The 19,510-nt window shown below is 40.2% G+C and overlaps 3 protein-coding genes across 3 annotated transcripts in view; 2 read left to right on the plus strand and 1 right to left on the minus strand.

The window, feature by feature from the left end:
* The window catches only part of LOC109410466 (uncharacterized), a 31,595-nt gene extending 26,229 nt beyond the window's left edge, over positions 1 to 5,366 (minus strand). Inside the window, exon 1 of the mRNA XM_062861021.1 lies at positions 5,250 to 5,366. The gene's annotated coding sequence lies outside the window, so the exon portion shown is untranslated. The remainder of the gene's footprint in view (positions 1 to 5,249) is intronic.
* A 248-nt stretch (positions 5,367 to 5,614) lies between these two features.
* Positions 5,615 to 8,589, plus strand: LOC134291475 (uncharacterized). The gene is made up of 4 exons (XM_062859239.1): positions 5,615 to 6,097; positions 6,154 to 6,354; positions 6,414 to 6,901; positions 7,085 to 8,589. Exons 1-4 carry the CDS (start codon positions 5,804 to 5,806, stop codon positions 7,713 to 7,715), a joined length of 1,614 nt encoding a protein of 537 aa, XP_062715223.1. The 5' UTR covers positions 5,615 to 5,803; the 3' UTR covers positions 7,716 to 8,589.
* A 4,308-nt stretch (positions 8,590 to 12,897) lies between these two features.
* LOC109410423 (short coiled-coil protein homolog) lies at positions 12,898 to 14,452 on the plus strand. Its single transcript, XM_029869402.2, has 2 exons — positions 12,898 to 13,115; positions 13,182 to 14,452. Exons 1-2 carry the CDS (start codon positions 13,049 to 13,051, stop codon positions 13,529 to 13,531), a joined length of 417 nt encoding a protein of 138 aa, XP_029725262.1. The 5' UTR covers positions 12,898 to 13,048; the 3' UTR covers positions 13,532 to 14,452.
* Positions 14,453 to 19,510: the final 5,058 nt, after the last annotated feature.

Raw genomic sequence — 19,510 nt, forward strand, 5'->3', positions numbered from 1 at the left:
ATGCGGACTTTGACTTTCCGGCGGGTTTGTCCAATGTAAACCGCCGGACAGTCTTTGCAGGGAATCTGGTATATGCCAGACTGCTCGTCAGGTGGAACCTTGTCTTTGAGGTTGCAAAGCAGGTCACGCAGTGTTCTCACTTTTGTGAACAACGTGTAACCCTTTTCGGTGAAGTGTGGTTTTTATGGGGTTCGTTATTTTCGGGTAGAATGGCAGACTGACTCTTTTTACTTCTTTGGTGTCCGGCTGCCCTAATACTGTTGTGCTGTGTTCGCATAAGCGAAAAATGTTTTCGGATGATTTTATCCACAAAAGTCCTGTCGTACCCATTCACTTCGGCTGCTGAAAAAATACGGTCTTTCTCTTCTTCAAACTCTTCCTTCGCCATGGGTACGTTGAACAACCGGTGTGCTATAGAGTAGAAAGCGGCTTGCTTCTGGGCACCAAAGTGATTGGAATCCGAAGTGATGTATCTGTCGGTGGATCTACCGCAAATCCCGAATTTCACCGTGCTGTCTTCTTTTCTACTGATCAACAGATCGAGAAAGGGGAGTCTCAATTCTACTTCCTTCTCTGCAGTAAATTTTATCGTATTGTGTTGGGAGTTTAACATGCTCAACGTTTGATCCAGGTATCGTTCCTTAACCGGAGCAAAAACATCATCAACGTTGTTACCGTTTCGGGTACTTTACCCTAGGATCCACTTCTGAGCGAATCGTAGGTGGTTAGGTGGAGAGCGAGAACATATGTATATACTGTTCGTTATGAATTATTGTCGTAAGGCTTACTTGTTTATTGTACACAATATTGTATGAAAGATGGATTGTAATTGTAACTGTAGCTAAAATATTAGGCCTACTCCCGAAATTCAACTGTGAATTTAAAAAGGACATTAAAATGTAACACACATAACACACGTAACACACAGAACACCTACAAAGTGGGAGGATCAGTTGGATAATGGAACAACGATTGGAAGGATTGAAAGGAGGGGCTACGGAGAGGGGAATGGAGGCTGGGAAATGGGAAGGGGAGGTAAGGAATTGGGTATGCCATAAGGAAAGTTGGAACAAGTCGGTCTTTTCCACTTGAGACTCGGAGCAATCCAGACGTTTTTTTTACAAAGTGAATAGAAGTGACAGTTTAGTCAATTATACAGTGGAGAAGATTTTATCCTCGCCTAGATATCCGCAAGAGTCAGGTAAACTAAACGGTGAACAAACCTAAGTGGCATTCGTGTACCCTAAAACCTCCCCAAATCCCTTTAGGACCCATTTGGTATCAGCTAGGACCGTTTAGCGTCGCCATACCTGCCTGCCGGTACGACGATACCCGGTGAAGCACGTGGAGAGCCATTTCCACGACCAGGCATTTCCAAACCCTGAGCTGCTTCCTCCGTGATAGCTACGCCCAACACCGACATTGGGAGCCCGTTCCTCGAGCACGTTCTGCACGCTCATACCCCTTCAAGCCATCCCATCTGCGACGACGAGTGAGCAGCTAGCACCCGTTGAGAACCACCAGAGTGATCCTTCCCGCCGGCCGGCCCCGCGTTACAACGTAGCGCCACCAGATCCTGGGAAACAACTTCTTCTTTTGAGCTTCGTTCTCAGAATCGCTCATGAAGAGGTCCGCTAGCAATGAGGACAGCTTGCTACCCATACTGAGCCCAAAGGTTTGCCTGTAAACCTTTCCCCTGAACGTGAAAAAATTCTGGTTCATACGCCCCTGGGCTGCATCGAGCCAAGCATCGAGCCCGAAACCGGTCGGCATTAAGGTAATTTTTTAATTATTTTGACGATTGTAAGAACCATAAGTGTCGTGTCTTATCTCGCGTCGCGTTTCGTGATTGTCGTGTTTGTTCTTACGTTAGCACTAAGTACTCCTGAAATTCACCCAGCAGTTACTTCTTAAACTATTCCAAGAGTTGCTCGGGACTTTCTCCACAAATTCCTACACTGAAAGACGGCTTGCGGTTGAAATTACTATTCTGAGGGTCAATTTAAATACACAACGCCACTAAATTTTTGCAGACTGATTTTCGTTTCATTTCAACAGATTATTGTATTCAATTTTACCATGGACTCGATTTACAATTAAAAAAAGTTTCTGTTGGCAACCGGATTCGAACCAAGAACCTTGAGATCACCTGGCTCGCACGCTACCACTCGGCTATCGAACCGGTTGATATGAGAGGAAACAAAACGCAGTCAAGAAGCGTTTATGACTCGATGATCACGTTTTGCCATGGTTAATTTAAAAACATTTTTATGTTGGTCATTACCGCAAGCCGTCTTCCAGTGTAGGGAAATGCTTATATGTACATAATTTTCTCCCTAGACTCATCCAGGAATCTCTTTTCCTTTTGAAATTCTTTGTGGAATTCTTCAAGTTCTTATGGCAGTTCATAAGTTCTTTCCGGGATCCTTCAAAGAATTCCTGCTAACAATTTTTGAAGACATCCTTCTGGGACTTTAATTTTTTTTGTGCACACGTGAGAACTATTTACACCCACGAGAGACGCGACCAGAGAACGAACACAACACGTTTTGTTTTTACTAACGATTAAAAAGGATTAATAAATTACCTTTTTGACGACCGGTTTCGGGCACGATGCAGCCCATCGACGGGACAATGTCCGGACTAATTACTATAGGTTGCTCACACGACACACATATTCAAACTGTATACAGTACACGTCGAGAAGAGATAAAATTTACTACATTTTCAGCTTCGTCATATGGAATACGGATGATTGTATTGGGGAATCGATTTCATTCATCAATGGAGGATCGGCAGTAGCTATGAAAATTGATTCCCTGGCATTGACTGAGGAATGGTGTTTTTCTAACAGGTTGGCTTGTTGCCAATTAACAGTGTGATTTTCGGCCAAAACATGCACGGCTACACTCGATTCATTCAGCCTACCATTCTCAACCGCATTCATTAAGTGTAGAATTAGCATTTAAGTTGAAATACACGATAATATAAACAAAAAAAAAACACATTCCTATGTTCTCGCAGGCGAACTTTCAATTTGCGGCCAGTTTGTCCGGTATACACGGATGGACTATCTTTGAAAGCGATTTGGTAGATTTCCGATTTTTCTTCGGTGAGAATCTTATCCTTGAGATTGCACAGCAAGTCCTTCAGTGTGTTTGGGCTTTTGTACACTACGTGGAATCCATGGCGCTTCAGTGTGTTGAACCGAATTTGTTAATTTGGGATAGAAAGGGAGACCAATCCTTCATCCTTCCACTTTGGCCATGGAGTGGCACGCTGTTTGTTTCTGTGCACCAAAATGGTTTGAGTCCGACGTTATGCAACGATCGGTGGACGTTGGTTTTCGGTAGATTGCAAACTTCTGGTATTCATCCAGGAATTTCTCTAGGTGTGCCAAGTGGGATTCTTCTAATACATTCTTCTAAAATTTCTGCAATTCATCCATGGCTCTGTTCTAGTAATCCTCCAAGAACTCTATTCTTGAATCTATCTATTGAATTCCTACAAGCATAATCTTTAAAATCACGGAGGAATCAAGAATAAATTCCAGTAAGAAACTCTGCAAAATACCCCTAACTTCTTCTTCTCCTTTATGGCTCAACGTTCGCATTGGAACTTGATCTGCCTCTCTTCAACTTAGTGGAGCACTTCCACAGTTATTAATTGAAGGGATTTCTTTGCCTGCCATTGCATGAATTTGTACATTGTGTGGCAAATACAATGATACGCTATGCCCAGGGAGTCGAGACAATTTTCCCGACCGGAACGGGAATCGAACCCGTCGTTTCCGGATTGGCGATCCCATAGCCTTAATCACTAGGCTAACTGGAGACCCTACCCCCAACCCTAACAATCCCGAAATAATACTCAGATAGAACTAGGGTAGCGATCCACTTGGGCAGTGGCCGGTATTTTGGGCACTTTTCGCTTTAATTCAGTCAATTCGAAACCAATTGACTTGAAATTGTGTACACGATTAGATGCTCTACGTATCTCACCGCGTTCCAAAAATTGTGTCAATTGGTTCAAAATTGGCTGAGTTATTGCAGAAAAGTGCCCAAAATAGGAGCCCTGCCGAATTGGTTCCGCTTCCCTATGTATTTAAGGAATCTCCAAAAGGATTTCATGAAGGAATCCGCAAGTGTTTCTGTAGGAAACCCAACAAGAATTCCCAGATAGCGTTTCTAGAAGAATTTCCCGAAGATTCGACAGATTTTTAGAAAAAATCACTCAAAACGCTTAAGCTTTGATTTTACTATAGTATACTTGACCAATTTGACCACTTTTGACAATAATAAAAATTTAACCAAGTTGTACCGAACAAAAAAATGCCACTCTTGTAATACGAATACTTTCAGAAAACTTCTTATTTCAGCTCTTTTCATAAGATTATCTTATGAAATTATTCATAATAAGAATTATTCATTTTCATAAAGTATGGCATCTATACTTAACAGTTATGGATAAATTCCAGAAGTTAGGGAAGTGAAACCATCTCAGCAGGGGTCCTATTTTGGGCACTTTTCTGCTATAACTCAGCCAATTTTAAACCAATTAACACAATTTTAGAACGCGATGAGATACGTGTAGTATCTAGCCGTGTACAAAATTTCAAGTCAATTGGTTTGGAATTGACTGACTTATAGCGTAGAGTGCCCAAAATATCGGTCGCTGCCTAAGTGGTTCGCTACCCTATTTTGATGAACATTATTAGTTTAAATACATACTAAGTCTTCATTGAGTGTGGATAGAACGCGAACCGCTTAAAAACCCCTGCTCCGACTTTATGTATACAGAGCAGTGGGTTATGATAAATACAAAATTCACCCAATCTACTGCAATATGCCCCCAGCGCACAGCAGCACCTTTCATAATCGTTGCAATTATCTTTTGTGTTTCTTTTGGATTCCGATTCGGACCATTGCTTCACCACAATCGCGATAAATGTTTATTCTTCCTTCCATCAAATCAAAGCAGAGCACCCCGTCCGAAGTTCGAGTGAGTTCCCAGACGATTAAATAATAATTATTTTTTTCTTTCGTGATCGTAACCACAAAAACACAGCAAGCACTTCGCACATGACCAACACTAGCGCAACGAGCGCAACACTCCCCCGCGCGGAAAGCAAGACTGCTTCAAACATTCATTGTGTTATTGAAATCAGGAAACGCTCTAATTTTCGCATAAAATTCGATTATCTAGCCCTTTGGAAATCGATCATAAAGATAATAATCACAAAATCGCACCACAAAATTTAGTTTTAAGCACAACCAGCCGCTGCAGCAAGATGGAAATTTTATCCAACAAAACGAATAAAACAATCACAGACCCGACAGAAAAACACACTGTTCGTAGGCGCGACGCAAGGAGAATACATTGTACTAGTACTAGTACTAGTAAAATGTATTCTCCTTGGGCGCGACGAGGATGCGACTGGAAAGCGGAAGAAGAAAAGTGCGCGCGGTGCGGGTGATGACAAAAACATCGCAGCTTCGAAATGGTTAGAAATTGCAGGGGTGAGCAGAGGTGAGAGCAAACACGTCGTGTGCGGTTTAAGGTGAATCGGGACGCTGTGTTATTTTTCCCTATTTTTCCTAGAGACTGTATCCAGCATTTTAAAAGCGCGCATGGCGGCCAGCAAGTAACACCCACTGGTGGGTGTATTCATGGTTTGACATTTGACCTGTGTCGTTTGGCAGATGACGGTCTGTTTACGTGTGCGTTGCAAAGCAAGCGAAAAACAATCTGGATTTGATAAACAAAACAGTTTTTGGTCATCAATCATCAATCAATCATCAAAATGTTGTCCACAAAAACGCAAACTTTATCGAACGAAGATCTAGAACGATATAAAGAAAAAATTGTAGTTGTCGATGGGAAGGACCCGTACACATTCAGTTACGATGCAAAAGTGCTTCCATTATCGGTAGATTACGATATGGTTTTGACCTACTTATTGAATACGCTATCATTCCGCACCGGAGAGCCAGTAAGAAACCACAAATCACTGGAAGCGTGTAAAAGTTTTGAGCGAGGTTTCGTTAAAGAGGTGAAAGGACGAAAATACAAACATATTTATGCAGTGTTTGGAAAGGTAAAATCATCGAAAAAAAACGTGTTGGCCATTTCAAATACGAATATTTCTTGCAGGTTTTACATAGCATGAGACTCAATGATCCGCCAGCAGAATGTTGGATTTTAATACAAGCTGTTAAATCAACCAGTAAAGAGCCCGGAGAAATACATTCAGCTCATTGTGATTGTACTGCAGGTGCAGGTGAAACTTGCTCACACGTAGCAGCAGTACTTTACGCTCTGTGCTACGCCAGAGAAACTTGTTTGGATAAAAAGGTTTGCTAGACAAGAGTTGTTTTGTTTTCTAGTTGTCTACATACAGTATTTATTTTTAGATTTCCGTTACTGAACTCCCAGCCTATTGGACTCAACCATCTGGCAGTGCCCAAGAAAACTTATACAAACCCGTGGAAGATGTTAACTTTGGTCGAGAAGTACAAACCAGTTGTGAACTTCGGGAATACAATTTAGAAAAATCCAACGATGAGTTGAAGGCCCTTATACTGGAACTCTCAAGAGCTGGCCAAGACGTTGCAGCAAGCAAAGCCTTCTTCAAACCTTCGGAGCTGAATGCTGAGGAAGATGATGCACGTTTTTATGCTGAAAATATCCTGAGCTTTAAAAAAATGTTTGATGCCGATTTGGTTGGACGTCCGCTGGTTGAAATCATTGACCATGGTAAAGAAATTGACTGGAGCTTCACGAATGAGGACTGCATGCTAGTTGAAGAGCTGACTCGGGGTCAATCCTCTGAGCCATTATGGTTCAAACTAAGATACGGTCGCGTAACCGCCTCCTGCTTTGGTAAAGTGGTAAAGACCAAGGGGAATGACATATCCTTTTCTAACCGGAATATCCGCATTTATCCGTTTCTAACCGTCGCTAACCGTTGCTAAGCGAGCTGCTAAGTGAGCAGCGGTTAGACACGGTTAGCAACGGTTAGAAACGGATAAATGCGGATATTCCGGTTAGAAAAAGATATGTCATTCCCCTTGGTAAAGACTAGAATAGATTCTCCGTCAATGACATTGATCAACTACATTTGCGGAGAAAGTGCAAGTCAAGAGTTTCCTGCGACATTGTACGGAAAAAGGAATGAGCATAAAGCTATTGCAGCTGCTGAAGATCTGTTTAAGCTTCAAAAACATAAAGATTTCCGTACAAGAAAAAGTGGATTGATAATCAATACTAATTATCCATACTTTGCTGCGTCGCCTGATTGTGTATTTGATTGTAGTTGTTGTGGAACGGTAGTAATAGAAGCAAAATGTCCATACAAATTTGAGCACTTCCAGAGGGAGGATGGAATCAGATCCTTAATTACAAGACAAAATCCGTACATACTTCGCGATAATGATGGGAACCTCAAAATGAACCATAAGCACGAATATTACTTCCAAGTACAAATGCAAATTCATTTATCTAAAGCTTCATTTGCCCTTTTTGTAGTCTGGGCCCCTAAGTTTACTTTGTTTATAAAAGTAACAAAAAATGAAGTTTTCTGGAAAATCAACTCGTTAAAAGCATCTAAATTTTTCGAACAGGTACTTATTCCAGAAATATTAACAAATTTTTTTACGATACCAAGTGTAGCTAATGCAGATGACGTAAATGATGGCACTAATGATAGGATGTGAAAAAGAGTGTACAATAGAACACCATGCCACCATGGTCCTCTACTCTAAGTAGAATATTTCACCACTGTTAGTTGAAACCTGTCAAAATTTATAGAAATACAAAATGTCTAAGTTAAAACAATCGTGAGTTTTTATTCATTGATTTTTTCGTTTATAAATCACTTAATGATAGAAGGACACAGGTTAACTAGAGCACAGCAGACTGTTACAGCCATATACAAAACATTTACGCCGTTATGCTCATGATTCATCATATTAATACTGACCGGGCCCTTAAGTAATGTATACTTTCCTCTCAATGCTCCTATGGAACGCTCCACCTCATTTCGAACTGAGGCCAAAGCTCTTGTTCTCTCAACTGCAACTGAGCTAAGTTGCCGCTTCCTGTTTGAAGAATCTGGGACCCTTAGCGTAGTATTTTTATCCTGAACAAATTTTTGAATGGAAAATCCACGATCAGCGAGAATCAGATCATCACTCTGAATTTTATCTAGATAACCACTAGCTTCCGTTATTTGTTTGTCAGATGTTCGACCAGTGTATGGTTTTGAAATGTACGAAATAGTTCCGAATGGAGTTATGCTTATCAGCATTTTGGTTGTGTAGTGACTTTTGTAATTCGAATACATTTTCAACGTGGCATCTTTAGTACTAGGCTTCTCTGTAAAAATTTCAAAACAGTCGATAATTGAGGTTATACTCCTAGAAAAGACTTTTTTGAACTTCAAGGGAGTGTAGTAACCCAGAAGCTCTTTTTCGGGCCATTTTATTAGCCCTTGCAACTGTTTGTATAACGAGTACAACCCCGAATAAAAATATTTACATGCAGTAGCCGTAGAAACATTGAAAAGATAACCGATAGTTTTGAAACATAAATTCAATCTAAGACGAATGAGAAGGGCTTGTTCACAAATGTCATAACGCTGGAGAGGGTGGGTGGGTGTCCTCCATGGTGTTACAGCCCGAACAAATAATTTTTCTTCCCATACAAACAGTGTTACGAAGGGGTCGGTGGGTGTCAAAACAGGCCAATTTTGGCGTTATGATATTTGTGAATGAACCCGAACCAGGACAAAAACTTGTTCTTTGCTTAACACTCGTGATGAAACTAGAATCCCTGCATGAACAAAATCGTACAAAATCTTAAGGCTAATAAAGTTTGGAAGATCAGTGAAATGACGAGTCTTCGAGTCATTACCCTCAAAAGCTTTTAGATCAAAAACCATTATTTGCCTTCGCCTGCTTTTCTCCAAAGCTCGTTTCAGCCGCTCAATCTCAGCACCTTTTTTCGCGAGCTGCTGTTCGCACATCTCCTCAGCGTGTTTCTCAGTTGATTCAAACTCGTCACACTGAATCTGCTCATCCATGCTTTCATTTATATTTTGTTCGAGTAGCTGATCGATTTCCAAGTGCGCCAGGTAGCAATTTTGGCAATCATCAAGCTCCGGGCAAGTTTTCAAGCTCTCTTCGAGATGTTCCTCATTCGTAGATTCAATATCAACCTCATTTTCCAACCATTCTTCCAGGATTTCCGGCTCATCGAAATCTCTACCGTCGAAATCCATAGTAAATGCCGACCGCTTTTCCAAGACATCCTCTTCATAAACTATATCGTTTTCTGCGCTATCGTCGTTGTAAACCAGAAATTCTTCTGTTATACAATTGAAGCTTGCATTATACTCCACCCACTCTTCTAGTAATTCGTCATCGTCTTCTTCAAGAACTGCATCGTTTTGCAAACCTCTGCTTCCAGTCCATTCTGATGGGATCGTCTCGGGGATCGTATTGATGAGTTCTTCCAGAGGAGTCTGCCCAAGACTCTGTTCGTCAGGTCCGCTGCATCCGGAATCTGATTCGATATGTCCAGCCTCTATAACAAAATTAAGTATTCTTAGTCCTACTTTTTAACAGGTACGAGTTTGTAAGTTTATAAAATAAGAAATTAAGAAAAAAAAAACTTTCATCAAATATTGTCCCGTGGTGTTCGCTGTCCCGGTAGCTTGCACGTCCACATCATCATACTCAGTAATCTGCTGATTTTCGTCCAAAAACAACGTGGGGATCCAGTTTACCTTATCCGTTTCATTATATGCCGCAGGTTTGCCTAAACCAATCACGATATTGTAAAAATAATAGTACTTATACAATTGCATTTATCTACCTGTTTCAAAATGTTTACTGCACACTTTGGCGTGTCGGTAATCGATATCGGTGCGACTGATTGCGCTAATCCACAATTTACGCCTCTGTATCTGTAAATTTGTGGTACCAGTAGGTATCTGATGAAACGAAAATTTGCCGTCCGAATACTTGGAATCACAGTTACCGATACAACACCCGCGAACCATCTTTACATCCAATTGATATTTTCTTCCTTCTGAGCGAATTGATAAACAAAAACAAATTTTTCTGCTGTTGAGTGGCGATAAAAAAAAAACAAAATCTGCGATGACATCAACTGCCAAACGACACAAGCCAAACGTCAAACTTAATAATTACCCACCAGTGGGTACTACCCAAGTTCTACCCATTATCGTCCGCCATGAGCGCACGTAAATTGCTGGATACAGTAGACGTTCGCTCGGTGCAAACGGTTTAACTGCAATGCTTTTTAACTACAAGTCCGCTAAGTGCAACAATTTTGCAATTATCGCACCGCTATCCGTCAAACTGAAATGTCAATAGCGATGCGATGTTTTTCGCATGCACTTTTGCTGCATTGCGATGTTTTCCGTATGCACATTGACTGCATTCTGCAGCAACTGACAGTTCTTTGACGTCTGTCAGTTGTTGCAGTTATCGAATTTCATTCGTTAACTGAAACGTAAACATGTTGCAGTTATCGAACGTCTACTGTACACGGTCGTTCGTGAAAACCCATTAATGGATGAAAAAACTCCCATTTTCGCTAGAAGTGCCTCTCCCCATTTAATGGGTAAAGACTGTTTACCCATTAATGGGTAGACACCAGGCCCTTGACACGGCCTATATCAATGCATTGGAATCATGGTAGACAGGATGTCCTGGGCGCTAGTAAATAGCGCCCACTGTCAAATGCGAAAACATCAACAATTTTTTGTTTAACGTTTGTTGTGGTTTGTTGATCAGTTTTTGGAATCATATTTTCCACCTCTTATGATCACAAAACACTTCAAACTCGCTTTAATATTAATGTACGGTAATAGGAGCATGCGATTAGTTGAATTAAGCAACCCAACAAACACGCATTGTGAATGTGATTTCGTGTGTGGCTCACAACACCAAACAAAACCTGCGTTTGTTGATTACACGCTCGTTTCAATTTGCACGAATATGAGTATAAGGCAGTTAGATGTTGGCTACGATAAATTTCATTCATGCCAGGGGCCTGGTAGACACAGTTTATGTCAAATGATGGGTAAATATTTAACCATTTTGAAAAAGCGACGGCGCCGTAAAATGGGTGAAAAAATACCCATTTTTGAAATGGTGTTTGTTAGCTGGAAATTTTAAATGCATTCAAATCAAACAAACAGAAAATAGTCATTCCTAATACACTTTATTAAAAAATAGTACACTTCTTAGCCACTATAATTTGTTATTTATAATCACTTTATAATTCTTGGTAAAATCTTCTTGCTGGAATCCGGAAGCCTTGCCGAAAGCTGAACCCGGATAAAAAATACAATAGAAAAACATAGGATTCTAATGTAACAGTACCATTGAAAACCATGCTATAACCTGCTATGATCAGACTTCCTTAATCATGGTTATGAACATCAGTGTGCAGTCTGATGAAAAAGTTTTGTTAAAAACTATCCTCAAGTGGTAATTTATGAAGTTGGAAAAAACGTTGTACGCAACTTGGTGCCTTGGGGCAAGACACTGTGCTGTAGAGTGCATTTTCCTTCACAGAGTTGCTCAGAATTTCTCTAGATTGCTCCCGTTTTTACTTTAGTGTTGCCTGGTCTATCGCAAAATCAAAACAATATTGCCCGATATCTCGCTTTTCTTGCAGTTTTAGGGGTGTTTTTCAACAAATTTCGTCGATCAGGGAACGTTAAAAAATTACGTCCAACATTTGGGGGAGGGGGGGGGTCTTGAAAATTGTGACAGTACGTGTATTGGGTTTAGGGAAATTGCGTGACAGAGGGGGAGGGGGGTCTAGAAATCCCGAAAAACGATGGACGTAATTTTTGAATCTTCCCTCATTGATGAAAAGAGTTACTCAGAATTTCTCAGAGTAACTCTCGTTTGCACAGTTTCTTGCCCTTTGCTTGGCGCAGAACTCAATTTTTACAGCACTCGTCGTAATTGGGTTTTTAAATTAAGAAAAATGTATTGATTTTTTGACTTTATACAAAAGAGCGCCTTTTTCTGAACCACCATGATTTTTTTCAGATTTTTAGAACTTCATTTTGGTACCTAAAATCGCGTTCGAAGAGATTTTTCGAAATCACCTTTTGACAGCTGGCCAACTGCTTGACAGCTCCGCCCAGTACAAAATGCGACGAGGGGTGATTCGACAAATCGCTACCATACAAACTTCAAATTGATTTTTTAATAGGTTTCCAGGCACCAAAATTCATGAAAATTTGGATTTCGGCTCAGTTTTGCATGCAGATTTTGAATATGGAATTATCTCAACAACGCTAAGGGAACGTCCATAAATTACGTCACGCTTTTAGGGGGGAGGGGGGGTTCAGTAAAGTGTGACAATCCATACAAAAATTTCAGAGCTCTTATACAAAAAGTGTGACATAGGGGGGAGGGGGGGTTGAAAATGGGCAATTTTTGCGTGACGTAATTTATGGACGCTCCCTAAGAAGCCAATTATCCAACTCGGCAAGCCTCGTTGGATAAATGTACGACTCATGCTGTAAAAATCTTCATTCTGCACCTTGTTGCGTAAACTGCTATGAGCCTCTGCACGAATCTGGCGTACTGCTCACTCCCACAGAAAATTTGAAAACAGTTCGCACAGTAAAAGTCAAATGTGACTTTTACTGTGCGCGGTGTTTTCAAATTTTCTGTGGGAGTGAGCAGGACAGGGCAAATTCGTACAGAGGCTCATTTCCAAATTTCTAGCAACCCTGCAAAAAAATTCGATGCAAAATCATCGCCTCGCGTGCAACATGCACATTGTTGCGTACTGCGATGTTGTACGGAGGAGGCAGCAATGCGACAAAAGCTGGTGCGCAAGTTGTCAAATTCTTGCATCGACTGGCGAAAAACAGAAAACGCAACTACATTCTCCCGCACTCACCTGGTGGAAAAAGTTCGATTTTCCCGTGATCGGAAGCAGATTTTTATCCGTTTCCAACGTAAGCGTATCCGGACATCTGTTGGGTGCGATGGATTCTTCGGCAATGTCACTCAAGTCCTCGGAGGACATCCCCTTGGCGGATGACGATCTGGAAGGTGAGTCACAGTAGGCCGATGAAAATTGGGAAAAAAAAAGGATAAGATTTTTTTGCCTTTTTCCAGTGATCATCAACGATGACGACAGTTCCAAGTACATGCAGAACGGTCGCTCGCTGGACTCGATTGCCAGCTCGTACACGAACGGGAACTCCAGCCCGCGGCACTTCCTTGAAAGCGAGGGTCCCGATGCCGACGAGCAGGAGGAACGGGCCCGGCTGATAACCCAGGTGCTGGAGCTGCAGAACACCCTGGACGATCTGTCCCAGCGGGTGGACAGCGTCAAGGAGGAGAATCTGAAGCTGCGGTCCGAGAACCAGGTCCTCGGCCAGTACATCGAGAATCTGATGTCCGCTTCGTCGGTGTTCCAGTCGACCAATCAGGCCCAGGCCTCGTCGGCCCCGAAGAAGAAGTAAGGCCCCACTGCACGGGCCTGGAGGACTTGGAAGACCAAAGAAAGCGGATCGGATTCCTTTTCTTGTACGTACCTACCTACACTTACCTATCACTAAAACAAATATGTATGCAGATTTTTCTTCACTCACGCTGGTGCTAAGGATACGAACAAACAACACAGTTTATTAGGGTTCATTGTTGTAGACACGCGCTTTCCTCCTAGAGTCCGAGAGCTAACTGCAGTAGTTTATTTGAAATCAGGCAAAGGTTGCTTAGTTGTTTTAACTTTGCTTGGCACACTACTAAATACCGCGCACTGAGAGAAAAAAGTAGCCAGAAAAACCGTTTTGTGCGATCTATTTTTTGAAAGAGTTGTAATTTTGTACACGGGTTGAGCTCATAGTAGGCTACGCGCACTGTTATCGCAGTAGATACATTCATATAGGGGGACTCGCGTTGATGGTAGGACATGTGCGGTGGATAGGTTCTCATGACACTCCTTTTTTACTGTCCTTTTCTATTATTTTTTACATTCATTCAGATTCGCGAGAAAAAGTACTGCTATTTTTAAGTTTTGCATCCATATATCGAAATCGCCATCGTTAATAGTTCTGGTCGTTTAGGAAGTATTTCGTTTAAGGTCAAGAACGTTGTGTTCAAAAGAAAGAAATTCCTCGAATAGTTTTATGCATATTTGGATTTATTTATATACTAATTTAAGTTTAAACTCTCTTCTTTTACAAACACCTACACTAAGTTAAGTAAGAGGTTTGAATTGTAAGATTTCCTGCTGAAAAGTGCATTTTATTTTATTTCCTCTCTAATATTTTATAAGAGTTGTTTGTAAGTTTTGTGTTATTTAAGCAATGTGATCAAAAATTCCCGCTCTTATTGAACGTAATCAAATGCTTCAAAATAAACTCTTCGCTTTGTACACAGAACTACTAAAATGTTTTATTATTACCTTTCTCAATCCTTATGGGTGGTACGCAGAACATTAAGTCTTAAAGTTTTCGTGTGCGGAGAATGTTTCTACGTCATTCCATTCAAAATATATTGAAAAAATAGGCACATTTTAAGTATTTTCTACTTGAGTGACAAAAATAACACCCCTCTAAATTATTTTGATATGTTTTATAACAACATTTCTTCTTTTGAATGCAGGGAAAAGATATTTTTTATGTTTGCCCCAACCCGTCATCAAAAACTATGATTTTTTTAGAAAAAATCTGTAACTATTGAACCAAAACAGATAACGACCATCTCAGCCAAGGGCGTAGCCAACTTTTTGGTCAGGGGGGAGGCAAGCACCCTTGGCAAATTTGTACCTACTAGCTTTTATAACTAAACGCAACACGATGAAATTGAATATAAAAATATTACACTTTAAAAGCAGTATTTAACCAAGGGGTCTCCAACTAAATTGATTACCTGTCACTACTGAAAAAGTTACTCTGATTACTCATTGATTACTCAAGATTACTACAGATTACTAAGATTACTTCTGATTACCATGATTACTTGTGATAACCTTGATTACTTGTGATTACTTATTGATTACCAAGATTACTATTGATTACTCAAGATTACTACTGATTACTCAGATTACCTATGACTATCATATGATTACTCAAGATTACTTTGTTTGGTGGTACCGTTGATTACCTAGTTGATTACATTTGATTACCATTGATTACATCTGATTACCATTGATTACATCTGATTACCATTGATTACTTCGGATTACTAATGATTACTTGTGATTACCTGATTACTCAGAGAAATCGAAAGTAATCATTGATTACTTGTCAGTCACTAAAAAACTTGTTGGAAACCCCTTGTATTTAACCTTTCAGCACTTACGCTGTTGTATTTTGTACAATAGAGCTTGCTGACGTTTATTCACCTTTCTCTTTCAAACATGCAGGCGGAATAGGATTTGTTGTCATCAGGAAAGGTTTCCCGATGAAAACAAATCCTATCCCGCCTGCAAGCTTGAAAGAGAGAGGTGAACAAACGTCAGCAAGCTCTACACGTTGAAAAAAGTTCGCCTGTTCTACACAACGTGGTGCTGTTAGTGGTGGACATTTTCTGGAAGATTTAGAATTTTAGGATTACTCGGGCATTGTTTTTTCTGGACCTAAGATTTTTTTGGTGATATCTACAAAACATTCGTAAGAAATTATAGCTGAACTCTTTTTGAAATTACCAACTCTTTTCTTTATGATTACCTTAAACAAGGTTTTTCAATAGAACATAATGAAACCCCGTCCAAAGATATTTTTTTTTCAAAATGTCTACATAATGTCTTCCATGACTAACTGGTGTTCTTTCAGTAATTATTCATCCAGTTTGTACATATACATATGTACATTGTATATGCTTATTGGCAATCTTGGAATGCCCTGGACCTCTATTCCTCTAAGATTAAATCTTTAGTTGAATTGTTCCGAGTACATCCTTGTCGAAATCTCCCTAATGATTTTTTTACTCATCTTAGAGCATAATCCTATAGAAATGTCAATTAACGTTCTCCCGGGAGGATCCTTGGAAGAATTCTTGAAAGTACTCTCATAAAAGCCTTGAAACTATCACTGAAGGAAACCCTCGAGTTATTCCTGTGAGAATTCCTGAAAGAAATGCCTAGAGAAATTCTTGAAGAATTTTGCTGCAGGTATTTTCGGAGAATAGGATTTTTGAAAACATCCTGGAATTTATATGATTGATAAAAAGAAATGTCTGGAGGAATTGAAGAAGGAATTCCTAGAAAAATTATTGGTGCATTTCCTAGAGAAATTCCGGGAGAAATCCCTGGAAGAATTCCGAAAAAGTTTTTCCTGGGTGAATTCCCTGGAGAAATATCTGAAAGCACTTCTGAAGAAACTGCTGGAGAGAGTCCTGAAAGAATCACTGGATAATTTCCTGGTTCCTGTATGCATCTTTTTTAAATTATCTTTAAATGCTAGTCAGGTCAGGTCAGGTAATCCTGGAAACATTCTTGGGTACATGCCTAATACAAATGATTGAACGATTTTTGAAATTTCTGAAGTAACTCCTAAATGAATTTTTGAAAAGAAACTGAGAGGAATGTCTGAAGAAATCACTTCATGTATTCCTGGAGCAATCTCTGGAAGAATTCCCGGAGGAATTTCTAAAAGTATACCTGCAGAAATTTCTGGATTAATTCTTGGATGAGACCCAGCAGGAATCCCTGGAAGAATTCCTGCAGAAATCTCCAGAGGAATTCTGAGAGGAATGCTTATAGAAATTTCTAAAAAAAAATCAGGAAGAAATTGCCAGAAAAATTTCAAAAGAAATCTCTTGAGATATTCCTAGAGGAAATCTCAGAGAAAATTTTGAAGAAACCTTTAGAGGAATTCTTAGAGAAATTACTGGAGGAATCCCTGAAGCAGTTCCTGGAAAAATCTCTAGAGAGAATCCTGAAGGAATGCCTGGAGGAACTTCTGAATGAATTTCTGGTGTAATCCCTGGAAGAATTCCTGGAGCAATTCTTGGATGATACCCAGCAGGAATTCCTGGAGAATTTCCTGGATAAAGTCGTGGAGCAATCCTTGGAAGAATTCCTAGAGAAATCTTCAGAGGAATATTCTGGGAGGAATTCCTGGAGAAATTTCTGGAAAACTCACTTGAGTAGTTCCAGGAGAATTTCCTGGAAGAATCCTTGGAGGAATGTCTGGAGGATTTCCTGAAGGAATTTCCAAAGGATTTCCTGGAGGAATCTCTGGTAAAATCCCGGGAGAAATTTGTGGAGAAATCTCTGGAGGAATATCTGGAGGAATTCATGGAGGAATGCTTGGAGGAATCCCTGGAAAAATCTCTGAGGAAATCTCTAGAGGATTTCCTGGAGAAATTCTTGGAGAAATTGCTGAAATAATTTCTGAAAGATGTCCAGGAACAATTTCAGTAAAATTCCTGGTGGAATTCTTTAAGAAATTCCTGAGGTAACTCCTGGAGGAGTTCCTAGAGAAATTAGTGGAAAAATCCTGGAGGATGCCTGCAGAAATTCCTAGAGGTACTTCTGTGGGAATTGCTGGAGGCTTTCCTGGATGATTCTCTAGGCAAGTTTTTGAAAGAATTACTGGATGAATGTCTGAAGGAATCTGTAGAGGAATTTTTGGAGATTTCTATTTATATTTCTTTATTTCTGGAGAAAAAAAAGTGGAGACATCCCTGAAGCAATTCCTGGAGGAATCATTTGAAGAAATCCTGGACGAATGCCTGGAGGAATCCCTAAAAAATCCTGAAGATATAGCTGGAGCGTTTCCTGGAACAAATTCTGCAGAAAGTCCTAGAGGATTCCGTGGAAGAATCCTTGAAGGAATTTCCTGGAGAAATTTCTAGAGGATTTCCAGAAGGAATCTTCGAAGGATTTCCTAGAGAAATCCCTGGAAAAAAAATGTCCCTGGAGGAGGAGGAGGAGGAACTTTGAAGCAATTCCTGAAGGAATCTCTGTAAACGGTCCTGGAGAAATCCCTGAAAAATTCCTGAAGGTATTCCCGAAAAATTTCCTCGAAGAATTTCTGAAGAAATTCCTAGAGGATTTCTCAGAGAAATTCCTGGAGAAGTTGATGAAAAAATGTCTGAGGGTTGTTCAGGAGCAATTCCTGGATCAACTCCCGGATAAATCCATGGAGAAGTTCCTGGAGAAATTCCTGGATGAAATTCTGAAGGAATGCCTGGAGGTATTCCAGTGGGAATTGGGTTCTTTAGGGGTATGCAAATTATTGCATAATCGGGATCTCCGTCCAAAAATTAGTCGAAATCCAAAATTTCATCATTTTTGGTGCCCGGGAACTATTTTTAAAATGCATTTAAAGTTTATATGGGAAGATTTTTTTGTTCGGGGCGAACTGTCACTTTATCGATTGAACTGTCATAAGCTATTTTACGAGACGTTCTACCAGTGGGCCGCTCATTGTTAGTGTTTACATTTGATATTTTTGTTTTCGCGAAAAGTATACTTTACTTTAGCATAACATGTGGTGAGCGCTAATCAGATTTTTGCTGGCAGAGATGTTTCGGTTTCTAATGCGGCATGTATGAATCCCCCGAGCTGTATGATGTCACTAGTAGATGAAAAAAACATCCCCACGGTCTACGGATATTAATTATAGTGGGCGGATTGACGCATTTTTGCAGATAAATGAACCCCGTTTATTGGATGGGCCCGTATCACATGTTATGCTAACGAAAATGTAAATAAATGGGCCCACCGGTTGGACTTCAAAGCTGGTAAACATTCAAAAAACAGCTGATTTGAAACGTCTCATAAAATGCCTTATTCTATCCACGGAAATTAAAACTGTTTTGTTTATTTAACCATCAAAACAAAGGAATTGGAATGCAATAAAATCACCTTATACTCAGAAAAATAAGCTCTTTCGATTAGGCTGAAGAAAATGTCAATATTTTATTCACTAAACAACCCAATTGCTGGATGAATCTCTGAAGGAATGCCTGGAGGAATCTCTAGAGGGATTCTTGAAACAATTACTGGATGAATTTCTGGAGGATTCTTTAGAGTACTGTATCTCTGATGGGAGGAATTGGAGGAATTTCTAGAGGAATTTCTGGAGCAATTCCTGGAAAAATCCTCGAAGGAATTACTGAAAGAATCCCTGGAAATATTCGTGGAGAAAACCCTGGAGGAATTCTTAGCGGAATTCCTGGAAGAATCCCTGCAGCAATTATTGGAGAAAATTCTGGAAGATTTCCTGGGGGGATCCTTGGAAAAATTCCAGAAGGTATTCCTAGAGAAAATCCTGACCGAATTTCTGAAGGAATCCGTGAAGGATTTCTTGAGGAAATTCCTGGATGAATTGCTGACAGAATTTGTGAAGGAATTCCCAGAAAAATTCCTGGTGAAATTCTTGGAGATATCCCTGAAGAAATTCCAGGGATTATTTCTGGAGGAAGCAATTCCTGGAGGAATATATGAAGGAATAGCAGGAGGAATATCTGAAAGAATTCCTGTAGAA

The sequence above is a fragment of the Aedes albopictus genome, chromosome 3, assembly GCF_035046485.1.
Source record: "Aedes albopictus strain Foshan chromosome 3, AalbF5, whole genome shotgun sequence".
Lineage (NCBI taxonomy): Eukaryota > Metazoa > Arthropoda > Insecta > Diptera > Culicidae > Aedes > Aedes albopictus.